Source organism: Stegodyphus dumicola, chromosome 2 (genome assembly GCF_044657685.1).
Source record: "Stegodyphus dumicola isolate Sdum_Otavi_A_Nest chromosome 2, ASM4465768v1".
In the NCBI taxonomy this organism is placed as follows: Eukaryota; Metazoa; Arthropoda; class Arachnida; order Araneae; family Eresidae; genus Stegodyphus; species Stegodyphus dumicola.
The window spans coordinates 228,560,364-228,581,239 of record NC_140769.1 but is presented as its reverse complement, the minus strand read 5'-3'; the positions used below and the strand labels follow the sequence as shown (position 1 = coordinate 228,581,239).

The following is a 20,876-nucleotide window of genomic DNA, read 5'->3' as shown; positions in this document are numbered from 1 at the left end:
TACTGCAACAGCTTAATTCCTTAATCTAAAAACAATATAAATTTTGAATGCGTCAGAAAATGCTTTAATGTTTACGTTTCATATAATATTGCAGTTTGGGTTAATAAGTGGTATGAATAATTACTTGTTCAGAGTGATTAGTCGAACTCTCATGAATTGTAATGAAAATTGAGAAATTTTAATTTCCTTCACGTTTACTTTTTAATAATCAATATTTATTGAAGCAAAATAAAATTCTTGTTCATGTGTTTTGAGTGAAGTAAAGTTCGTTCCTTTTTCTTGAAATAAAAAGGAAATACAGAAAAAAATTAAAGCTGGAAATGTAATCGCTAACGAAGGGGATATGAATATTTAATACTGCGAGCATCCATAAATGTAAATTTAAAAGCATAATAAATATAATGAAAAATTGTATTGTCAGAAGTAAGAAAGTAAGACTGCTGCAAGTGTCAGTAATGAAGAGATTTATTTAGGCAGAACTCTCTAAACGTGAAGCGTCAAGCCGGTCACTTCTGCACCTTAAAGCAGGAAGATTGATTACTCTTTTAATTTCATGTCAATCTGTCAGTTTTCTGTCAATAAGCATGCTTTACAAATAGAATATATCTTTTATAAGTGAAAAAAAAGTGGAAAAGTATAAAATCCTTTTACTTTGGCTTTTTTTTTTTTTTTTTTTTTTTTTCTTCCCCTGGCACAGTATTTTCTAAAGCTAATCTGTGTTAAAATTATTTAAAGAAAAAAAGAATTCACGTCATTGATTCTATTTACGTTGCAGTCGGAAGTTTAAAATCTATATGTGAGAAATTATTTCATGAAAAATATTTTAAAATCGAAAAAAGGAAAACCATATCCCTAGTTTTATTTTAACGACAATTGTATGTTTAAAATGTAATGATTTATTTTGTTTTAATAAATCCGAATTTTTATAAATTTGAGTTCATATTTTAGGATTATGTATTATGTAATTTAATTCAAATATTTTGTTATGATCTAATAGTCTGTTCTGAAGCTTAGCAGTTAATTTATGGATCTGTAAACGGGAACCGCTTCTTTTAATTTATATTGAGTAATTTCATATTGAAAATAAATAAACTGAAAATTTTAAAAAAAAAATTAATTAAATCTTAAACCTCCGTTTGGACGTAATAGATTTTATACACTGACTACCAATAAGTATTTGGACACCTATGCAAATGACAATATCTGCGGTCGTAAGGTACGTCACGGACTCCGCCGGTATATATCGTGTAGGAAACAGCATCGGTTTTAGTCGCATACAAGATGCCTCGCAGTTCGGACCTCTCTGATTTCGAGAAAGGTATAATTATAGGGTATCAAAAATGTGGCCGATCCTTAAGGGACATATCTAGCGATCTGAAGTACCCAAAATCGACAGTGGCCTATGTGATTAAGAAGTGGAAGGTGAGCGGTGATTGTCGGAATGTGCCCCGAGACGGCAGACCAACGAAACTGGGAGATAGAGACCAACGAGTGCTGTCCAGAGAAATTCGGAAGAACCGCACCCAACCGATGGCCCACATCCGCGAGGAGTTTCAGCAGGCATCCGGGAGTATTGTTTCAATGAATACCATCCGTAAGGAAGCACATGTGCTTGGTTTTCATGGTCGTGCTGCTGCCCATAAGCCTTTGATCACAAAGTCCAACCGCGCTGCTCGGTTAATGTGGTGCAAAGCACATCGAAATTAGACCGTAGATCAATGGAAATGGGATCTTTGGAGTGACGAATCAAAGTTCACCCTTTACCGTTCGGATGGCAGGGTCTGGGTTTGGCGTCTACCTGGAGAACGTCTCCTGCCTGAATGCATTGTGCCAACAGTCAAGTTCGGCGGAGGTGGAATTATGGTCAGGGGGTGTTTCTGCTGGTATGAGCTGGGACCCTTGGTCCCCATTCATGGTAAGCTCAACTCCGATGCCTACTGCACTATTTTTGATGACAATGTGCTTCCTACGTTGTGGCAGTATTACGGGTTGGACCCCTGTTACTTTCAGGACGACAATGCCAGTTGTCATGTTTTGACGTTAACCAAGGCTTGGTATGGTGCCAATGGAGTTCATCGAATGGACTGGCCTGCCCAGAGTCCAGACCTGAACCCTATCGAGAACCTCTGGGACAAGTTGCATCGCCGAATTCAGGGGTGCACTACCCGTGCAAAATTGGTGAAGGAACTTCTCTGTCTTCTCCTAGCCGAGTGGAAGAAAATACCACTAGCTGTCATACAATGACTTGTGGAAAGTATACCCCGGAGGGTCCACGCTGTAATTACCTCTCGTGGAGGCTCTACCATCTATTGATTTTGAATAAAGTTAGTTTTTCCTTTCTATCACAGGTGTCCAAATACTTATTGGTAGCAGTGTATTACGTCCAAATTACGATTTTGTACTACGCCCAAACGGGCGTTTTTTCATATACGCGTTTCTAGAGCATTTGGGTTAACGCCACATTGTGTTCAAAATATTTAGAAACAGCATATCTTTAGAATTTCGGATGGACAGTCTCGCGCGCTGGAAATAAAAATGTTTTATTCCTACAGTGTTGCCACTGCTGGCTTTAATATTGTTAAATTTTTTAATCAAAAATACGTTAAAGTTTTACAGAATATGAAACAGATAATAAAACAAATTCTAAATTCGGTGCTCCAAATGCCCATGTTCAGGTGGAAGACTATGTTATCCAAAATTTGATTACAGTGTGTACTTCCCACGATGCGACATTCCACACACACACACGATGCGAGAAACATACATACATTCGTGTAGATTCTTCATTATTTAATTTTTTTAATAATACAAGGCGATAATATTTGGTGGCAGCAATCTGAAAAGTGATTGGACGCAAAATGCCGTTTTGAGACTAATAACCCTTCCAGGCTAGCGTCCGTTTGGGCTAAAAATCTGAAAGGTAAGATTTCAACGTTCGCCAAATATAAGTTTTTTTTTATGCTCTCCCAGTACTTTTTTTCAATAAAGTTACCCTCACTCCTATTACCCAATTTTATTTTATTCTATTTTGTTTATTTTTGTCTTTTTTTAGCATTATTATTAAGCATCATTTTCTTGGCACTTACGCCGTATGCAATTCAACTGCAAAATTACAAAAATTTTTAAAAGCAGCTCAGCAGCATATGTTTGGAATTCCTTATGCCAATTTTAGTGTTGGCATACATTTTTCTATTTTTTTTTTTTTTTTTTTTCCAGTCTTTCTCAGTTCATCCAATCAAAGTTCAATTTTCTAAGTAAGATATGCTGTCGCATTTTAGTAAGATACGCTGACGCTTTACAAATTTTTATTTGTCTTTTTATTATAAACGTTCTGTATGTTTACTTTAATTATTAAATATAACGTTCTTGGCGCTTACGCCACATAAAATTCGATTCAACAGCAAAATCACCAGATATTTAAAAACAGCGTAACTTTATAATTCCCGACAGGCAGTCTCGCGCGCGGGAGATAAAAATGTTTTTTTCCCGTACAGTGTTGCTTAAGCTGGCTTTGAAACCGTTGAGTTTCTTAATCAAAAATTCTTCAGGTTTTACAAAATATGAAGCAGGTAACAAAACAAATTCAAAGTTCGGGCTTTCAGGTGCCCATGTTCGGGTGGAAGACTACGTTATTCAAAATTTGATGGCTCTAGTACCTAGACCGTTGTATTTTCACAGTGCGAGAAATATACATACATTCATGCAGAGTCTCCTTTATGCAATTTCTTTAAATATAATACAGAGCGATAATATTTGGTGGCAACAACTTGAAAAGTGATACGTCGATTATACTGATACAACGCAAAATGCTGTTACGGGACTAAAGTCTCTTTTGGGCTAAAAATGTAAACGTAAAACATTTAAATAATTCCTGATTGTGAAAGTTCTTAAATTTAGTTATTATATTTCAAATAAGCGTATATCTAAATCATGACATAACAGTAGGAAATAGGAATGAATAATAACCAAATGAATATTTAAAGGAATTTCGAAACCAATACTGCTTTCGTATTTTCCAGATCTATCACCTAGCTGATGATTAGCTAATAACGGCTTAATATTTTAAGGCTAACTGTAGCCTGTAGCTGCCCTCCATGGAAAGCTTGCTAAATAAATTGGACTGTACTAACGTTATTCATAAAGAAGTCATAAATTTGTGAACAGATTCAACCTTCAGTACAAGAATAAAATACTACTAGAATTCCAAGATTTGGCCACTTTACCACTGGTGATTAAAACATCATCTCGATTGTCAGTTGTAATTGCAATGACCAAGGCAATAATTATTACATAAGAATATAAGTTATAATTCTTATCCTTATAAAATTTTTTGCTAATCAGCTTAGTTATTGATTAAAATTAATTTCATTCGATTTAAAAGCTGCAAACTAAAATTAAGCATTATATATAACGTTTTTATTATGCTATATCATTAGATGGGCAACTGTATGTGAAGAACCCACAATGGAATTTTTCAGTACATTAATAATTCAATTAATTATTATATTTTCATATTCAACTATAATTATGTAGAATATATTGTATTTTATTGAATAGTATCATTACAAACAATTTCGTCTTTTCAAACTCGAAAATCTCTGGGTGCTGTGTGTTATTTTTCATTCGCGGATTTTCCGTTATGACGAAATAAATGTATTGTAACTTAAAGAAAATATTTCTTCCAAGTCTCGTGCATAAGGGATCCAGTTAAATGAATTTACAGTTATGTCTTTCTACTATTAATAAAGCGCATAAGTCTTTATTAGATAAATTATGACGGGATAATATCCATAGAAGTGCTTTTCCTTATCATTTGGCGTTGCTACTTTTCTGTTTTGAAATATGTGATTTTATGTTCTATATTTTGAATTCCTGAGGGATTGATTCTTAAATTAGTAGGCTAATCGTAATTGTTTAGCTTAAAATTGTTTTAGGCTTTGAACTGAAATCAAGATATGATGAGTTTTATTTATTTATTTTTTTTTAATTTTATGATTTTTATATTTTTTAAACTTTTATCTATTATTATTTTGCTAATTTTATGATATTTAATCGTAAATTCTTCAAGATATTTCATTTAAAACCTGAAATATTTGGATTTCAATTTACCTCATTATTTATTTAAAGAAAGCCGTTACTTTGAAGTTGAGAATAAAAAAATTAACTTCATGCTTTTTTTTTTTTTTTTTTTTTTTTTTTTTTTTTTGTTTCTGCAAATTAATTATTTTCTTCAGTATGATCCTTGTTTGGGGCGTGGGGGAATTTCTTCTTGCGTTAAAAAGGCTGGTTTATTGGTTTATAATCAATTCATGTTATTTAATATACTCGTAAAATTAAATTTTATGAAATACAATTAAGTAAAATCATATTTTATAAAGCAGATTTGCTTTAGTACATTGTACTGAATTACAGCTAAATAGTGTCCGAAATAAAAACAAAAGTATAATAATAATAGTAATAATAACCGATTTATGCTAATTTCGGTGACCGAAATTAGCATAAATCGATTATTATTACTATTATTATGCGAATATAACAACTGCGAATATAACAACTAAGAATGCGAATATAACAACTAAGAATTGTCCCTGACCTAAAATTCGGTATATCTACTTTGATGCTCTGAATAAAAGACAAACTGTGTCCATCAAATGCAAATGATTTGTGCCTTTTTTAGATATTATTTCTATTATAATTTCTGTTGTAAATGATGTTAATATTCTATACATCTTTTCATATGTATTTTGAATATTAGATACTAAATTATATTAGATAAATATTAGATACTAATTGAATATTAGATAAATTGGCTAAATATTCTTGGCAAGTTGTCACATCATTCCAGCGAGTATTTAGCATTTCACACACTGAAAAAGAAGAAGGAGATCATTTGACAAAAAGAAGATCATTTGACACCTTAGCTCTAAAAGTAAGCCTAGAAAACTGAATTTTTGACAACTAAAGGAATTTAACCTAGTTAATTTACTTTGAGTTCTTAATTTTAGTTAATTTTATATTTATAATTAACCTCTCACTTTCATTGTCATTTGCATCTTAAAAACACAAATTCCGTAAATAAATGTATTTAGTCTCCAGAACAAAAGAAAGAAATTAAAATGTCTTTAATATTTTTTTCTTACTGAAAATAGCCATCACTCAGATTCTTTAAGATTCTCCACTTCTCTGTGAATTTTCCTCTTCATTGCTGCATTTTATGCTTTTCGCAGTTTGCATATAAAGCATCGCGTAATATGTATGCAAAATACGTATCTTGTTCTTGCGCCCGTAAATAGTCGAATCAGATAAAACCGCAGTAGGTCGATACATTGCCGAATTAAAGAGCAGCCTCAGGTATTAGACTTAATGAAGTGCCAAACATGTCAAAAATTAATTTTAAAATTAATTTTCCTGAAGCTTATACTATATGAAAAGGTATCATAGATGCCTTGCAACCGGAGTGTGAAATATCTTTTGTCACGAGTTTGACTCGAATTCGTAGTCCGCTAATTGACTTCAAGCGGTTTTTCAACCATGTGTGCTGTATGGATTGGATTGGATTATTTAATTATGGCAAAGCACAGGGCTATCTGCCTAAAGAGAGGGATGCCTTCGTGGAGGGCTTTCTAAGGAAAACTGGCTCGTATACACGTTACACTACCATGTGTGCTGTAAGTCTCAGTTTCTTTTAGATAGCCCTCTATGAAAACACTTATTTCCCTATGTAGATACTCCTCGTATGTTTTGCCGTACTTGTTAACATAACGTAACTTTTCCGTGCGTGGAAGGTAGCTGGTAACTGATATGTCTTTCTTTTCTGACGCAATTTTCATTTTGAATATGTATTTTACATTAGAAAAATTATAGTCGTTTCCCCATTCCTTCCCCTTACACTCAGATTCAGACGGCACCATGACAGCCGCATCTGCTTTGTAAAACGACACTCACTTTAGATATTTCAAAAGCTGCCGACTTTTAAAAGAATTAGCTGAGCTGAGTTGCACTTTGAATACCAAATGTCGACCCAATTCAGAGTGCAGCATTGTGAAGTAAGCAAGAGCGTTGATAGCTTTATCTCCCGAAGTCATTCCATTCATTCTTTTCTGAATCACTTTCTAACCTCGAGATCTTATTAACCTCTGCATTTCCTCTGAATGATAACTCCCGGAAACCATTGGCATTATTACCGCCATTTGTGTTTAATCGTTGATTAGCTTCTGTTTATTACTGCTTTAGTACAATTAGGGTTTAGATTACACAAGAGCAGAAAAATTTTCTGGCTATGAGAATTGAACAATGCATTACGATAAAACTCTTGAAAGATTATGCCAATACAATAAGCAACAATTTCAGCAAAGAAACCAGTGTGTGATATTTTGTTTCAGAGAGAATGAAAGAAAGGGACATCAATGACAACCATTGCTGGCTATAAGGAGCGGATAATGGTATGAAGACATACGGAGCGTACGGTACGCACGTTTTAATAGGAGTGTACGTAAGATTTTGTTTGGGCAGTAAAGCAAGCTAATTAAACGCCCGAAATCGGTGTATTACTTGTAGTGCTTAGTAAGAATGAATAAATATAGGTTTAATATATGCAATGAAACCTAGCTAAAATCAATATACTAATGGCCGAATACATGACAATATTGGATACTCATAGTTCGATATGGTTTCAGATCCAGGGCAAAGAACTAATTGCATGGAGTTATCGTATTTCTCTCCACATATGACACGTAAATAACAACCAGTTTCCGTTAGAAAATGCTCCACAAAGATATCTCTTCCCTCAAGAATTTTGCCATAATAATTTAACCAATTTGCCAACTTCTTAAGGTGCAAAAGGTTCCTCTGTATTCTTAGTTATATATATTACAGATTAGAAATTGGGAAAAAAAATTACTGCGTGCGTGTACGTACATATTAGTGAAATACCTTAGTGTGATCTCAAAGTGATTAGGATTTCTAAAAACATAAATTAAACACTGTATAAAGCATCACTTTTTTAAGGCAATCGCCTCCACAAAAGATTCAAGTGTCTGGAATGATGGATGGTCATCGGAAACAAAACTGAACAGTAACAGCTCTCATAATGACTAGATGTGAAAGTGGCCAGTATTATGAGAACATATTTGATTGGGTCTTCAGGATTATGTTCAGAGAAGACCAACACCTTAGGTCCCAATCACATTATGTTTCGGCTACGCGGGATTTGATGTCGAAAGGGACAATTCTCAGAACCCTCACAATTCCCGGAAACCCACGTAGCTAGGTTACCATTTTCACTTACTACAAGGACTTGAACGCCAAACAGTAATCGATTATCGCTCAAATTGGGATCACGTGATCCTTCAGAAGCAGAACTTTCGTCTGATTGGTTATCTCTACCCGGGACAGAGTTCCAGCCGAGACATTTTCGGTGAGGGTTTGAAAAAAATCCCGCGTAGCCGCAACATCATTTCCGTAGCTAGCCGGGACTGCGCTTCCAGCGAGGCTCTTTTTTTTTTTGAGGAATCCCCCCGTTTAAACTACCAGAATCTCGTTTCTTAGAAAAGTCCCGTCTAGCAGCGACTGTAGCCATATGTGATAACCTCTTTAAGTTAGCCATTTTAGTCTGGTTTAACTACTACATACTATTTTCTGCTGAGACAAATTTATTTACAGAAACTCACGATCTCTTTCTTTTATTTGGGGCATCACATGTTCTTGCCAAGTGAAGGTGTGAGGGAATGCGAATGCCTATTCCTCTAACGTGCTGCTTTAATCGAGTGCCATTATTAAATCTTAGATTTCGATCGACCTAAGACCTACGGAGAGGTGCTGTTCAACTGAGATACCAAGATCCATGAACCACGTTCGGATGATGTCTAGTTTAACATAAAACTGCTTTTTTCTTTGACTAGTTCATCCAATTGGCTGTGGAGGTTACGAGCGTTCAGTTAAAATTCAGTTTTCAGAACTTAATGAACTTATTAATCGATGTCGTAAGAAATTATTGCATTCACATGTCCGTGCTGCCGTAGTATAAATGAACATCATGCCTAGATGACAAATGGAAGATCAATGGTTTGAGTCTTGCGGATAGCACTGTCAATTTTTCGTGTTTTTTACATTAAAAAATTAATAAATTCTACAATGGTGGCCCAAGAGCGACACATGGTGAAAAATAATTAGTTACCACGTAGTCGATTGGGTCTCGTGCCTGTCTTCATTGGCTCTTTTAACTGTGGAAGAATGTAAGGAGTTATCTAATTTATTTTACTTTTTATTAAGAATTGTCGCATGGTTAATGATTACATTCATCCGACCGTTCTATCGCAATTAATTATGAATGAAATTATAATTAGTGATTACATATAACTCATCTAAATTTCTCCTTGACAATTTTAATATAAAATCCATACAGCTAGCCGCCTTTATAATCATATTTTTAGTCACATATGACCAAGAATGTTGCGTTTGCTAGAAAATTAATTGTTTACTTTTCAGTGTATTTCATTTAAATTGTGTATCTTAAAAGGTTTGTGTGCTGTACGTACACATATTAGAAAATAAGATGTCATTGAATATAAGATCCTTCTTAAACTCTAGGTTAAGTTTTAAGAAATAAAAACATAGGTTAATAAATATCCTTGCAGTAACAGCATCATTACCTGTGGCGAAGGACATTATTAGTGACGCATTGTTACCTAATTGTTTTCTTGCATATAAAGGTCATGGAAGCCTAAATTGAAATTGCTCAGCTAGACGTGGCTATTAAAATTATCGATTACGCAGAATGTATATATAAACATGTACGACAAAAATATGTAAAGCAAACTTCTAATTTTAATTGGTAATAACTCCTTTATTCTTCGTTTTAATTTGGATACTTCTCTTTTCGGTCCTAAAAATAGTAACTACTTATAATAATATATTTATTTACTCTAAAGTACGTCATTTCAAAATTAATCCCCATCGTACATTGTTACATAACGCTGCAATGCCAACACCTTTTATGCAGTCCAATTAAAGATTTCTATTGAGAACATACACTTGTTTACTCTCTCTCACGTTTTCGGGTTCACCAGCGGCCGAGCGGTAAAGTCGCTGAGCACTAGTAGTTCGTTTCGAGGTTAAAGAATTCCGCGAACGAGCTGGCAGCATGGGCGTTTCGAGGTTTTCCCCATGTGTAACGTGTATACGAGTCATTTTCCCTCCTCCACGAAGGCATCCCTCCCCTTAGGCAGATAACCTTCGAGGCTTTGTCGTAATTCAACCCACGTTTTCTTTTGAATGCGTCACTTTTCGCTTTTCTGCTTCAATTTTCCAACCTGCCAACTTGCTGCTTTCTGTCTTCAAATACATTTCGCAGGTTTATCAGTACCGATGTAAAAATTCTAAAAATAGTACTCTTTTGTTATCTGTGTTGAACTAATGAAAAAGTGTCTCAACCATAAGTAAAAAAGAAATAACTGAATGGCCACGTCTGCAAGTGTTTGCTTTCATATGCATGCATCTATTACGCCAATAAATTATTCCCAAGTTATTACAGCGCGTCGATAGGATTCAAAACCTATGCGGAGAAACCCCATGTGTATATGTATATACGATAATTATCTATGTGATTTATTTAATATTTAATCTATGTAATTGTTCTGTATAATACAATAATTAAACTCCTTTCTCTCATTCTGCGATTTATTTATTAAACTACCCAATAAGACTCTACGAAATTTTAGAACAAAAATATAGACAAAAAAAAAAAAAAAAAAAAAAGTCTAGTAATGATTTACATTTTATTTTCGGATAAATGCGATATACATTGCTGTTCGAAGAAATTGTAGCACAAAGGAAAAGTTCTTGGTTAGACCTGAAGTCTGAATGTACCAATCACTGTACTGGTAAAATCAATAGAATTTACATGGCAGTACGTAAACTTACCTCGACGCACAGCAATACAACGAAAGGGAAAGAATCGTGGGATTGGCAGAACATGTACAGCGAATTTTTTTGGTTTCCTACTCCAAGGATTCGCAGCCCATGTTGGAAGAGGCGCTGTTACTATTATATATATTTGGAGGCAATGGATGAAAGAAGGTTCGACGCATTGATGTCAGAGACAGGAATATCAGCAAGCATAACAGAACAGGAAGATCTGCACCTAGTATGTCTGCTTGTTGGAAGTCGATGGATCGTGTTGGAAATTCTAGCACAACAGTGAAGAAAAGCGATACATCTAGCGATGTTAGCTAGCAGTTTTTATGGATGATTATTGCATTGAGGGCTTGTAGCCTGGCATTCATTTTTGCGAACTTCCGTTGACCTTGTACCACCGCTTTCAGAGACTGCAATACTGTGAAGTAGTGGTCTTAAACTGGCTTCCTTGCGGGCAGCCTGTGGGCTCCGAAGCAATTAGATATATATATCTGTGTGTGTAATGTAGTTTTGGCAGAAGATGAAACTAATTTACCTTTAGTCACAGCTGAGATAACTTTGTACGTGATAGTTATAATGGACTAGCAATGATAATGTAGTAGATGTAAAAATTTGGACATGCTTCATGCGTAGATGGAATAATGGACTTGCAGCCAGAATTGACCAAATTCAACATAATTATACACAGCAATTCTGGAGACGCAATGCTTCCTTCACATATGATTAGGGGTGCAATAGTTTCCACAGTTTTGTTTACACTCCTACATTTTAGAACAATGGAAGAATGCGAATAAGCGAAGAAATGTGGATTATTCAAGACAGAACAAATGGCAAAAGACTGTAGATCGATTGCAGCGATATTTATAATAAAATTTTTCGTTAATTCTCCTCAAATCATATAACAGGTTTAAAGGACATGATGCGAATTAGTTTTCAGATGTGACGCAGTATCGACAAAGTTATTATTATTTTTCGAATGAAAAGAGGGAAGTGCCTAAATTAAAAAGAGGAATTAAGTGGCTATTGCAAATTCAAAGTATAATTCAGAGTTATTTATTTTTTTTATCTTTCATATTCCCCCTACAAGGAGAAAAAGACTTGGCGATAGAAAAGCGTTTTGAGAAGAAAGCATTCGAGTGTTAGCAAAGGAAAAGAAATTTTGTACTATATTTACACTTTCAATGAGAAAACAAATAAATGGCTTCAGGATGTAATTTAGAAATACTGCAACAAAATATCATTCTGTAAATTACATTTAGAGTCCAATTTGAAAGTTATTGAGGAAATGTAGCTTGAAGATCACATAATAAATTTTATAGTTTTCTGAAAGCCTTTAGCCAAAACTGGTATAATCAATATAAAATAAAATACTTCAATTATATATCCGTGGAATTCTAGTAAAATTAGTAATTATTTACGCATTCTGAAACAAAAAGACATGTTATTATTGTAGAGCAATGTGATAATTAATACACAAACACTAAGAAAATGTAATACAATAATAAACTTTGATGAAAAAGCGGCAGGTCCTTGGCAGAAAAATGGCAGAAGCGAATCAGCATAAAATCTTGTGTGATGCTTAAATACAATTACACATGCAAACATCTTTCTTATGCAAGGTAGACTGGCATAACTGTCCTTCAGCTTTATGTAAAAAAAAAAAAAAAAAAAAGAAAGAAAAAAAAAGAAAAGAAAAGAAAAAGAAAAGAGAGAGAGACCTTTTTTTATTTACTTTTTATGGCCGAAAATTCTTTATAGTACGTACTTTTAATAAAAAAATAAATATACAAAAATGAAAATTCAAGTTAAGAAAAATAACTTGTATAATCAAGTAAGTTTTAGAAATTTAGTAAATATAATTTTATATCACACTCTAATAATAATTTAAAGAAATACTTTTAGATGAAGAGAAACCAAATTGAGAGAAATAATCAAATATGGAGTAAAATTGTCACAATTAAAGATTTCAATATTTATAATGATATTTTTTTAGGGAAACTTTTCATGCAGTATAAAAATTTTGAATACATCCATTAATTATTCTATATGATCACAATAAATTTCATGATTTTTATAACTAATTTTCATTCCATTTAACATCACTTGAAGTAATTTTACTGAATTAATGCTATTCATTATTATGATGATATTTTTAATTGACCTATTTTGAACAAAATGGAAGATTCCACAGCCTTCCCTAAATAGTAAAATTTCCATCTTGTGGGAAAATCCATTTGAACTAACTTGTGTGTTTGTTCTGTACCAATGGCCAAGGGAGTTATGGCAGTTAATTTTAAAAGGCTTCTCTGTTTAAAGACAACTAGACTTTTTGAATTGCACTAAAACATTCCATTCTATTGGGAAAAAATTCATTCCAGTATAAAAATAATAATTATATATGAAAAGATTAGAAAGTAAGAGCCTTCGAAATTTATATTCACTCCATTCTTAAAATAATTAGAAAATTCTTAGACTTCAATTTTTAAACAATAATCTCTGTTAAAATAATTGAGAAATTCAAAATATTAATTCAGACATAGTTGTAGAATTATGCAAAAATATATTAATCGTGTTAATAACCTTCACTAAATAAAATCTTAAAATTCTTTAATTTTTTAAACCAAATTAGCAAAATTCGAATTCCTAGTACCATATAATTTTTAATCTTTCGTTTTTCATAAAGCAATGCTAATTCCGTATTCAGATTTTCAATGTAATAAAAATAATTAGCAGTTTTATATAATATTTCCAAGTTGCACTAAATAAAATACTTTTCTTTTATTCCCAAAACACTTGATATAAAATTTTAAAATTCATAGAACTATTTGGATTTTATTTTACTGATGTGACTGTAATTTAACACAATATATCTGAAAGAAAATAACTATGAATTTGTTGGAGATCGTAATTTTGATTTGCTTTTATTAACGACCATGATATTAAAAATGAAGACAGGAAGCAAACATAAATTTATCGCGCACGCACATTTGAAGCACATTCTATAAACAGAGATTAATGACAGGGGCGTAGCTAGAGGGGGGCAAGAGGGGGCATCTGTCCCCGGGCGCAGAATCCAAGGGGCGCCAAACTGATGTTACATTTTAGAATTAAATGTTTTCCATCCTTGGCAAGCAGTAGGAGGCGCGAAATCTTCAGTTGTCCCTGGGCTTTGAAAACCCTAGCTACGACTCTGATTAATGACCTTCAAAAGCACTCGGAATGCATAGCTGAAATGATGTAAGATTTTGTTTCTCTTTTTTTTTTTTTTTTTTTTTCTTCTAAACAGTGAAGTAGGCGAAATAAATTCGAAACGACGTTATAATGAACTGCAGTGATAATTACATTGCGTTTTCTTTACAGGTTAAAATTTTTGGACTTTCAGATAAGCAGGCATATTTATTTGAATTTTATCGGTATTTTATCAAAATCCAATTGGGGGATAAATCTTTCCATTGACATTTGTATAGCACAGAAACAATCCTGTCGACTTTCTATGATGCTGTTTTGGCGGAAGGTGAAACCAGTTCACTTTTAGTCGCAGCCGAGATAATTTTGTAGGTGATAGTTGTAATGGACTCGCAATGTAATATGTTTAGTGTATGGGGGGTGGAATGATGCAATTGCAGACAGAATTGCCCGAATTCAACATAATTATATACAGCAATTCTGGAGACGCAATGTTTGCTTCAAAAATGATTATGGATGCAATAGGCCTTTCACAGTTTTGTACACGCAGCTACATTTTAGAAGAATGCGAATAAGCGAAGAGACGTGAGTTATTCAAGACAGAACAAATCGCAAAAGACCGTGCGTAGACGGATTGCAATAATATTTATAGAAAAATCTTTTCGTTAATCCCATCAAATCATATAACTGTATGTAATGCAGAAGGTTAAAATGACATGAAACGAAATTAGTTTTAAGATGAGATGTAGTATTGAAAAAGTTATTATTTTTTTTAAATAGAAAGAGGGAAGTGCCCAAATTAAAAAGACGAATTAAGGAGCTACTGCTAAATTAGTTTGAGATTACTAGTGTAAACATGAAATTATAAATGGGAGCACATGAGTATTTTTACCAGAAACCATGAATGGGAGAATATCGGTATTTTTACCAGTTTTGATACAATCGTTAGACGCATGATGGCCGGATCTTCCATTCGCGCGACACCACAGAGAACTCAATCCGAAACATTATAAAACACAGCGTCATGGTGTAGGATATTATCACATACCTTTTTTGCTCCTGCCATCTACGAATGGCAGACACTATGAATAATCTATGTTACATTTGTGAAGTACTGGAACCAGAAGTGTTACTATTGCTGTAGAAACGTACAGCGATTACAGTCCAGCAAAATTATGCTACTGCAAATGACGAACACATTCTTCAACATTTCCTATGCGACCAGCATATTCACAAAGCCTACAGACCATTTCACCACGGTCTGCTCTCATTGGATGAAACATCTGTTTGGCGGTCATATTTGGGATGGTGAGTTATCGCCCTGTAGGCGTGGTAATTAACGCCAAACAAACGGAAACAGCGTTTATTTCATTCGATATTTTTTTAGTTTATGAATGAAAGCTTGGAGGAATTGTGTGGAATATATTTTAAATAACTTACTGATCTTATTAATAGTTTATTTGTATTTGAATTTAAACTTTTAAAAGTACGTAATATTTTTACAAGAAAAAGGTATTTGCATGGAGATAGCATATGCACGTTTTCGTCATTTCTCTTAGAAAGAGTCTGATGTGTAAATTTCCATAGCGCATTCATTTATACAAATAAAGGAATATTAAAAATAAACCAAATGAAAACATTCAGTAAACATTTAAGGGCGTCGGATACCTATTCTTTTTTACCTACATTAAGTATAACTAAAATTATATTTTATTCCATTCTGCGCTATTTCTATTGAAATGCTTTTCGGGATCTTGGATGGTAATCTTGCTACTGGTATCTACTATAAAGAGTACAAACCAGTAAATAAAAATAAGAAAAATTAACAAAAAAGTAAAGAAAATAAAGGCGTTTAATTTTTAACACCGCACCCGAAGGCGAAAAGAGAAATAATGACAAAGCCATTCAATAAAAATAAAATAAAAATGTGTAGAGCAGAATTCACGAAAGCTACAAGCAGGGATAGAAACGGCGATCTGAGAATATTTTCCGCGCTCGTTACCGCTGAGCTGCGGTTTCTCTAGTGGGTTGTGCACAGATTTTGGTACACCAGGCTCAAACACTAATTGTAAAGGCGATGAATCAAAAGTCGCCAAGTACTAGGTTCTGTAACCCTATGTTTCCTGTTTTAACCAATCGGAGCAAACAGCAGTAGAAACGGTCTGTAGGCTTTGTCAATAAGCATGCGACCAGTAAAAGCTCTTCCTTCGTCATATTTATACTCCATACAACCAGCACGCGATATAATTACTAGAAAGGTGACTCATGAGTTTTGGATGCATAATTCAATGTGCATGGAATGATATTCTTTAGACAGCCATACGAAATCGTTCAATTGCATGCGATCAACTTATAAGTGCTAAAGTGGTACAAACAAAAGGGCTAAATTTAGCCTGATCATTCTGATTTTTTGTTTTGAAATCTTAATCATTCATATCTTGCATTACATGCTTTGTCTCAATAAATACCTTTGTTGTAACTCGTGTTTTTCTTGATATCTTAGTTTTTCTGAACAGCACTGGTCGCACACTACTCAAAACAATTAGTAGGTAGTATGGTATTGAATATAAAGTGCAGATGAAGGAAAATTATGTTAGCTAATATACAGTATTTTTACCTATAAGCAAAGAAACACGCGCGGAACAATGAATGATTAAGTTTTATTCTCTCTCTCTCTCTTTTTTTTTTTTTTTTTTTTTTGTCAGTAAACAAAAGATAAACAATTTATACATGTAATAAAAACGACAAAATATATGATTTCTTGGATCAAAATGAGTTTTAATAAAAGGTACTTATTAAAATATTCTTTTCCGCTTCTATAGAAAAGTAGTTTTCAGTTGCTGAACTGTTTTTGAGGGTGATGAACATAACCCTTCTGACAAGAATATCCCACATACGTTTGATTGAGTTTATATCTGAGGAACATGCTGGCCAATCCATTCGAAGAATTTCTTCGTCGGAAAGGAAGTCGTCCACTAGTCGAGCAGCATGTGGCCTGCTGTAATCATGTATAAGCAGAAGTGGATGGAGCTATCAAGAATTCCGAAAACTTACCGAGGCGCTGGTGACAGCACCACATCGTCTTGTAACATTAATAATTGTAGGTTTCTTGCAGTAAAAAGTAATATACTCATTTAAAGAAAAATATTTAATGGCTACCCCCCGCCAAAAATAATAAAACAGAAACGAGGCATAAACTAATGGTAAACGCAGTAAACCTATTATCTTAACTCTGTCGTCTGTTAGCTCATCGGAAATTCACCTTTTGAATTTAATTCTTTATTTCATAGCATAAAAGCGGGGAATTTGCATACCCCAACGATTTCATAACGATGTCGGCATCTCTATGCAAGTTGGTGACCATTCGCCAAAATAGGAATTTTCACATGAGCGTCTCGGCATCTTAACGGAGGTTGCATTCTTCGTGATGTAAGCTGAGATGAGAAGCATATATATCACAAGAGCATATATATCATATGTCCTGTACCTTAGTGTCTTTGTATCAGGACACACCAGTGTCTAAACAAAGAACGGCCAATTTTCATGAAAGTGCCGGCACCCTTTTGCAGATTGCCTGTGTTCAGATCAATTTAACCCTGTCCATAAGAATGAATCTGCCCTGACCGTTGAATGTAACGGTCGATAAAAGGAACGGAATTTCATCCATTTATCGCTAAGTCCTCAGTTTTTCATATTTAATGTTTATAAACCGGTTAGACCATTAAAAAAATTACCGGTTCACATTATCATTTCGCCTCAATCAAATCGGTTCGTTTCGTTCAAGAATGCAGGTGCGACATTCTACCCAAATGATAAGTTGCCAATTGTCAGATTGCACATTAAAGCGGGACTCATTTGAGAATAAACCATTGCTCTATATATTTTGTTTCCATCCGTGATATTCTTCTGCCTAGTTTCTGCGGGCACCACGGTGGCCCACTTTTGAAGAAATACAAAAAGTAGATCTGCAAGCATACAAAATAATACTATTCCGAACAATTTAAATTGGAAAATTGGAGCCAGCAATCCTCAGAAAGTCTACTGTCTTAAATACTAGTCCTCACTCTTTGTTATTATACGCCTACGATCTTCTTGTGGTCTTCGTCTAACATTTCTAGTTTCCAGTAACTTACTCCATAACTTGATAATGGCACTTAAAGGCTTCCACTAAAATAGGTTGGATTTAGCCCACTTCTAAACGATAGACATCCTTCCAGGCTATCGATGCGGTTAAGGCGTATTGTTGAGACATTGTACTGACTGCTGAAAAACATTCTACGCATATCAAGTTGTCTCTGACCTCCTACTACAAAAATAATGCTGCTTCATAACTAATTAATTAAATTTCTTCATTTTTTAAACATGCAAACTTCTTTATATCACAGTATAACTTAAAGCGTGCAAAACAAAATAATTAATGTTTTTTCATGGCTTTGAACTGACACAGGTAGAAAAGAAAAAGATTTCGTGTTCATTTACCTTAAATGACAGTATGTGGACTGTTTCTCAACGCCCTAGATAGATAAAATGCCTAAGATGACAAAGACCCGTGCTGTCAGGTATGCAGGTAGCCCTGTAACTTTTTCTCTGACGATTTGTAAAAGAATCTGAGTGTATCTGAAATGTTCTTTGCCGAACTCTTTTATAAGGTGTCAAATTGTAATCTGAAGTTTTGAAGATTGCAAATTGTCTTTCCTCCTCCTTTTTTCTTTTGCTTTTGAAACATCGTGCATACAGCATATGAAATCTCTCTTTTCTAAAAAAGTATGCTACCTTGTTGAATTTTCCGAATGTTTTTATCACGGAAAACTAAAATAAGTGTGGAAGCTTTTCTTCAAAAAGCACATTTTCCGTGACTGTTGGAAAATAGATTGATATTAGAATTCCTGCAAATAAACTTTCAGCATATTTGAATAATACAAATTTTGCCCACGTCTTGATGGCAGATCAAATAATATTACAGCTACCGAAAACAGCAGATGTGTTTTGACATTCTGTTTGGGTATTATATCGAAACAGTGGCAATTTATTTACCCAGAATATGCACAGATTGTATTTTCAGTCTACAAATATTGCAGTAATGGTATCAACTTCTTTCTTTACCTTCTTACTCCTGTGAACAAGAGTATTTAAAAGACAAAAATTTCTCATGTGTAATTTGTGTATTAGATGAAGAAACATATCCAGTCTATTTTTCGGTTTACTAAAAGGCAAAAAATATTTAATGAAATGAAAATACAATCCTGCAATCTTCAGTATGTATTTCTCTTTTTAATTAATATCAAGATTATGATATTTAATGGTAGTCTTAACAAGCTTTTCATTTCTCATGTGAAGAACAACAAAAAAAAAAAAAAAAAAAAAAAAATCTGTACTGTCATTTTATTTGATAAAATGACACATTTCTGAAATGCACAAATATTTGAAATATACGAGTTTGAAATCCGTACATTACCATGATGCCATTTTACGTTCTCGAATCGTTTTTAAATTCTTGGACACTTCCGGTTTCCGTGGTAATTTGAACGCTACATCACAAAATTCGAAATATATTCCATATAAACCTATGTTTTGTTCTTTCATGTCATGGTACACAACATAATCTGTATATTCTGGCTTACAGTACGTATAGAATAACAGGAAAACAGATCCTATGATATGACATCCTCCCATCACCGATATTACAACATACTCATGTTCTGCCCAAGCGGTATTTTCTTTGAAGAAAATCCATAAGCACACGAAGAAAACGTTTTCTAATAACAAAACAGATAGATATATTAATACACGACTATGTTTTCTCAGTTCAAACATAATAGGCCAAAAGACAAGGGATGGCATTCCGAATACGGAGAATATGAGAAAGAAAAGAGCGAATTTCCTTTTAGGAGTGAGGACCTCAAGAGATGTTCTTTCGAATTTATAAGTCTCTGCAGCGATAATTGATAACCACAAGGATATAAGTATGCCGTGAACGATGCAAACGAGGACGATCCATCCATGAATAACCGTGGTGACCAGAGCCAATGCTACAGTGCGCGATATCATGATAGATGTCCATCCAATTAATGCCAATACTGCTGTCAGTTTGGAGTCATCATGACGTCGGATAGCAGCCATCATCGACAAAAGAATCAGAACAGATGCTATGATTTCTTCAGTCACTTGGAAAAGGAAACATTAAAAAGTACTTCATTCACTTAAAATCATACATTAACATAATTAAACATTTTCTTAGAATTTTTTTTAATTACTGCATGATGGTTATATTTTATGAATGAACATAATGTATTATTTATAAAAAAAATAACTAAATCAATCATAGATTAAGTGATAAATCCAAAATAGTGTCGACTATTTACAAGAGCTGAAAAAAAATTGTCTCCTTGGAAATTAAGCTTTTGGCTCCAGTTTTCCCCTCTTTTTTTAACATCACACGAAATTCAGGCTGATGACATTAATTTTAGATAAATTCACGTTTTGTGCATTAAGTGCTTTTTATTTAATCTCGAATGCATGAAATGTTTCCTTAACATTTAAAAAAGGTTAGTTATAGTTAGACTGTTGTTTGAGAAAACAGCTTACCGGTTCTTCTTGTTCTATGAATTGTGGTATAATCTACCGTCAGTTTTCTGTAGAGTTGATTAGAGTGACTTCCCTCACTACTCAGACAACATTTTATCTGCTACTATACAATTAGCTACAATTCAGCAAGTAAAAACTCCTGTTATTTGAATTCTCTACTACATCCCAAGTGTCATTAAGAGTAATACTTC

General features: G+C 33.7%; 1 protein-coding gene across 2 annotated transcripts in view; it reads right to left on the bottom strand.

Annotated features, from left to right (window-relative positions):
- LOC118188197 (uncharacterized) overlaps window positions 1-20,876 on the bottom strand; it is a 52,575-nt gene that overhangs the window by 15,893 nt on the left and 15,806 nt on the right. Inside the window, exon 4 of one of the 2 annotated variants that reach the window (XM_035358572.2) lies at window positions 16,741-20,264. The exons of the other annotated variant lie outside the window; for it this stretch is intronic. Within the exon in view, the coding sequence (XP_035214463.1) occupies window positions 19,552-20,264 (713 nt within the window). The 3' untranslated portion in view covers window positions 16,741-19,551. Of the gene's footprint in view, window positions 1-16,740; window positions 20,265-20,876 lie in introns of those variants that run through there. 2 annotated transcript variants of the gene reach the window in all.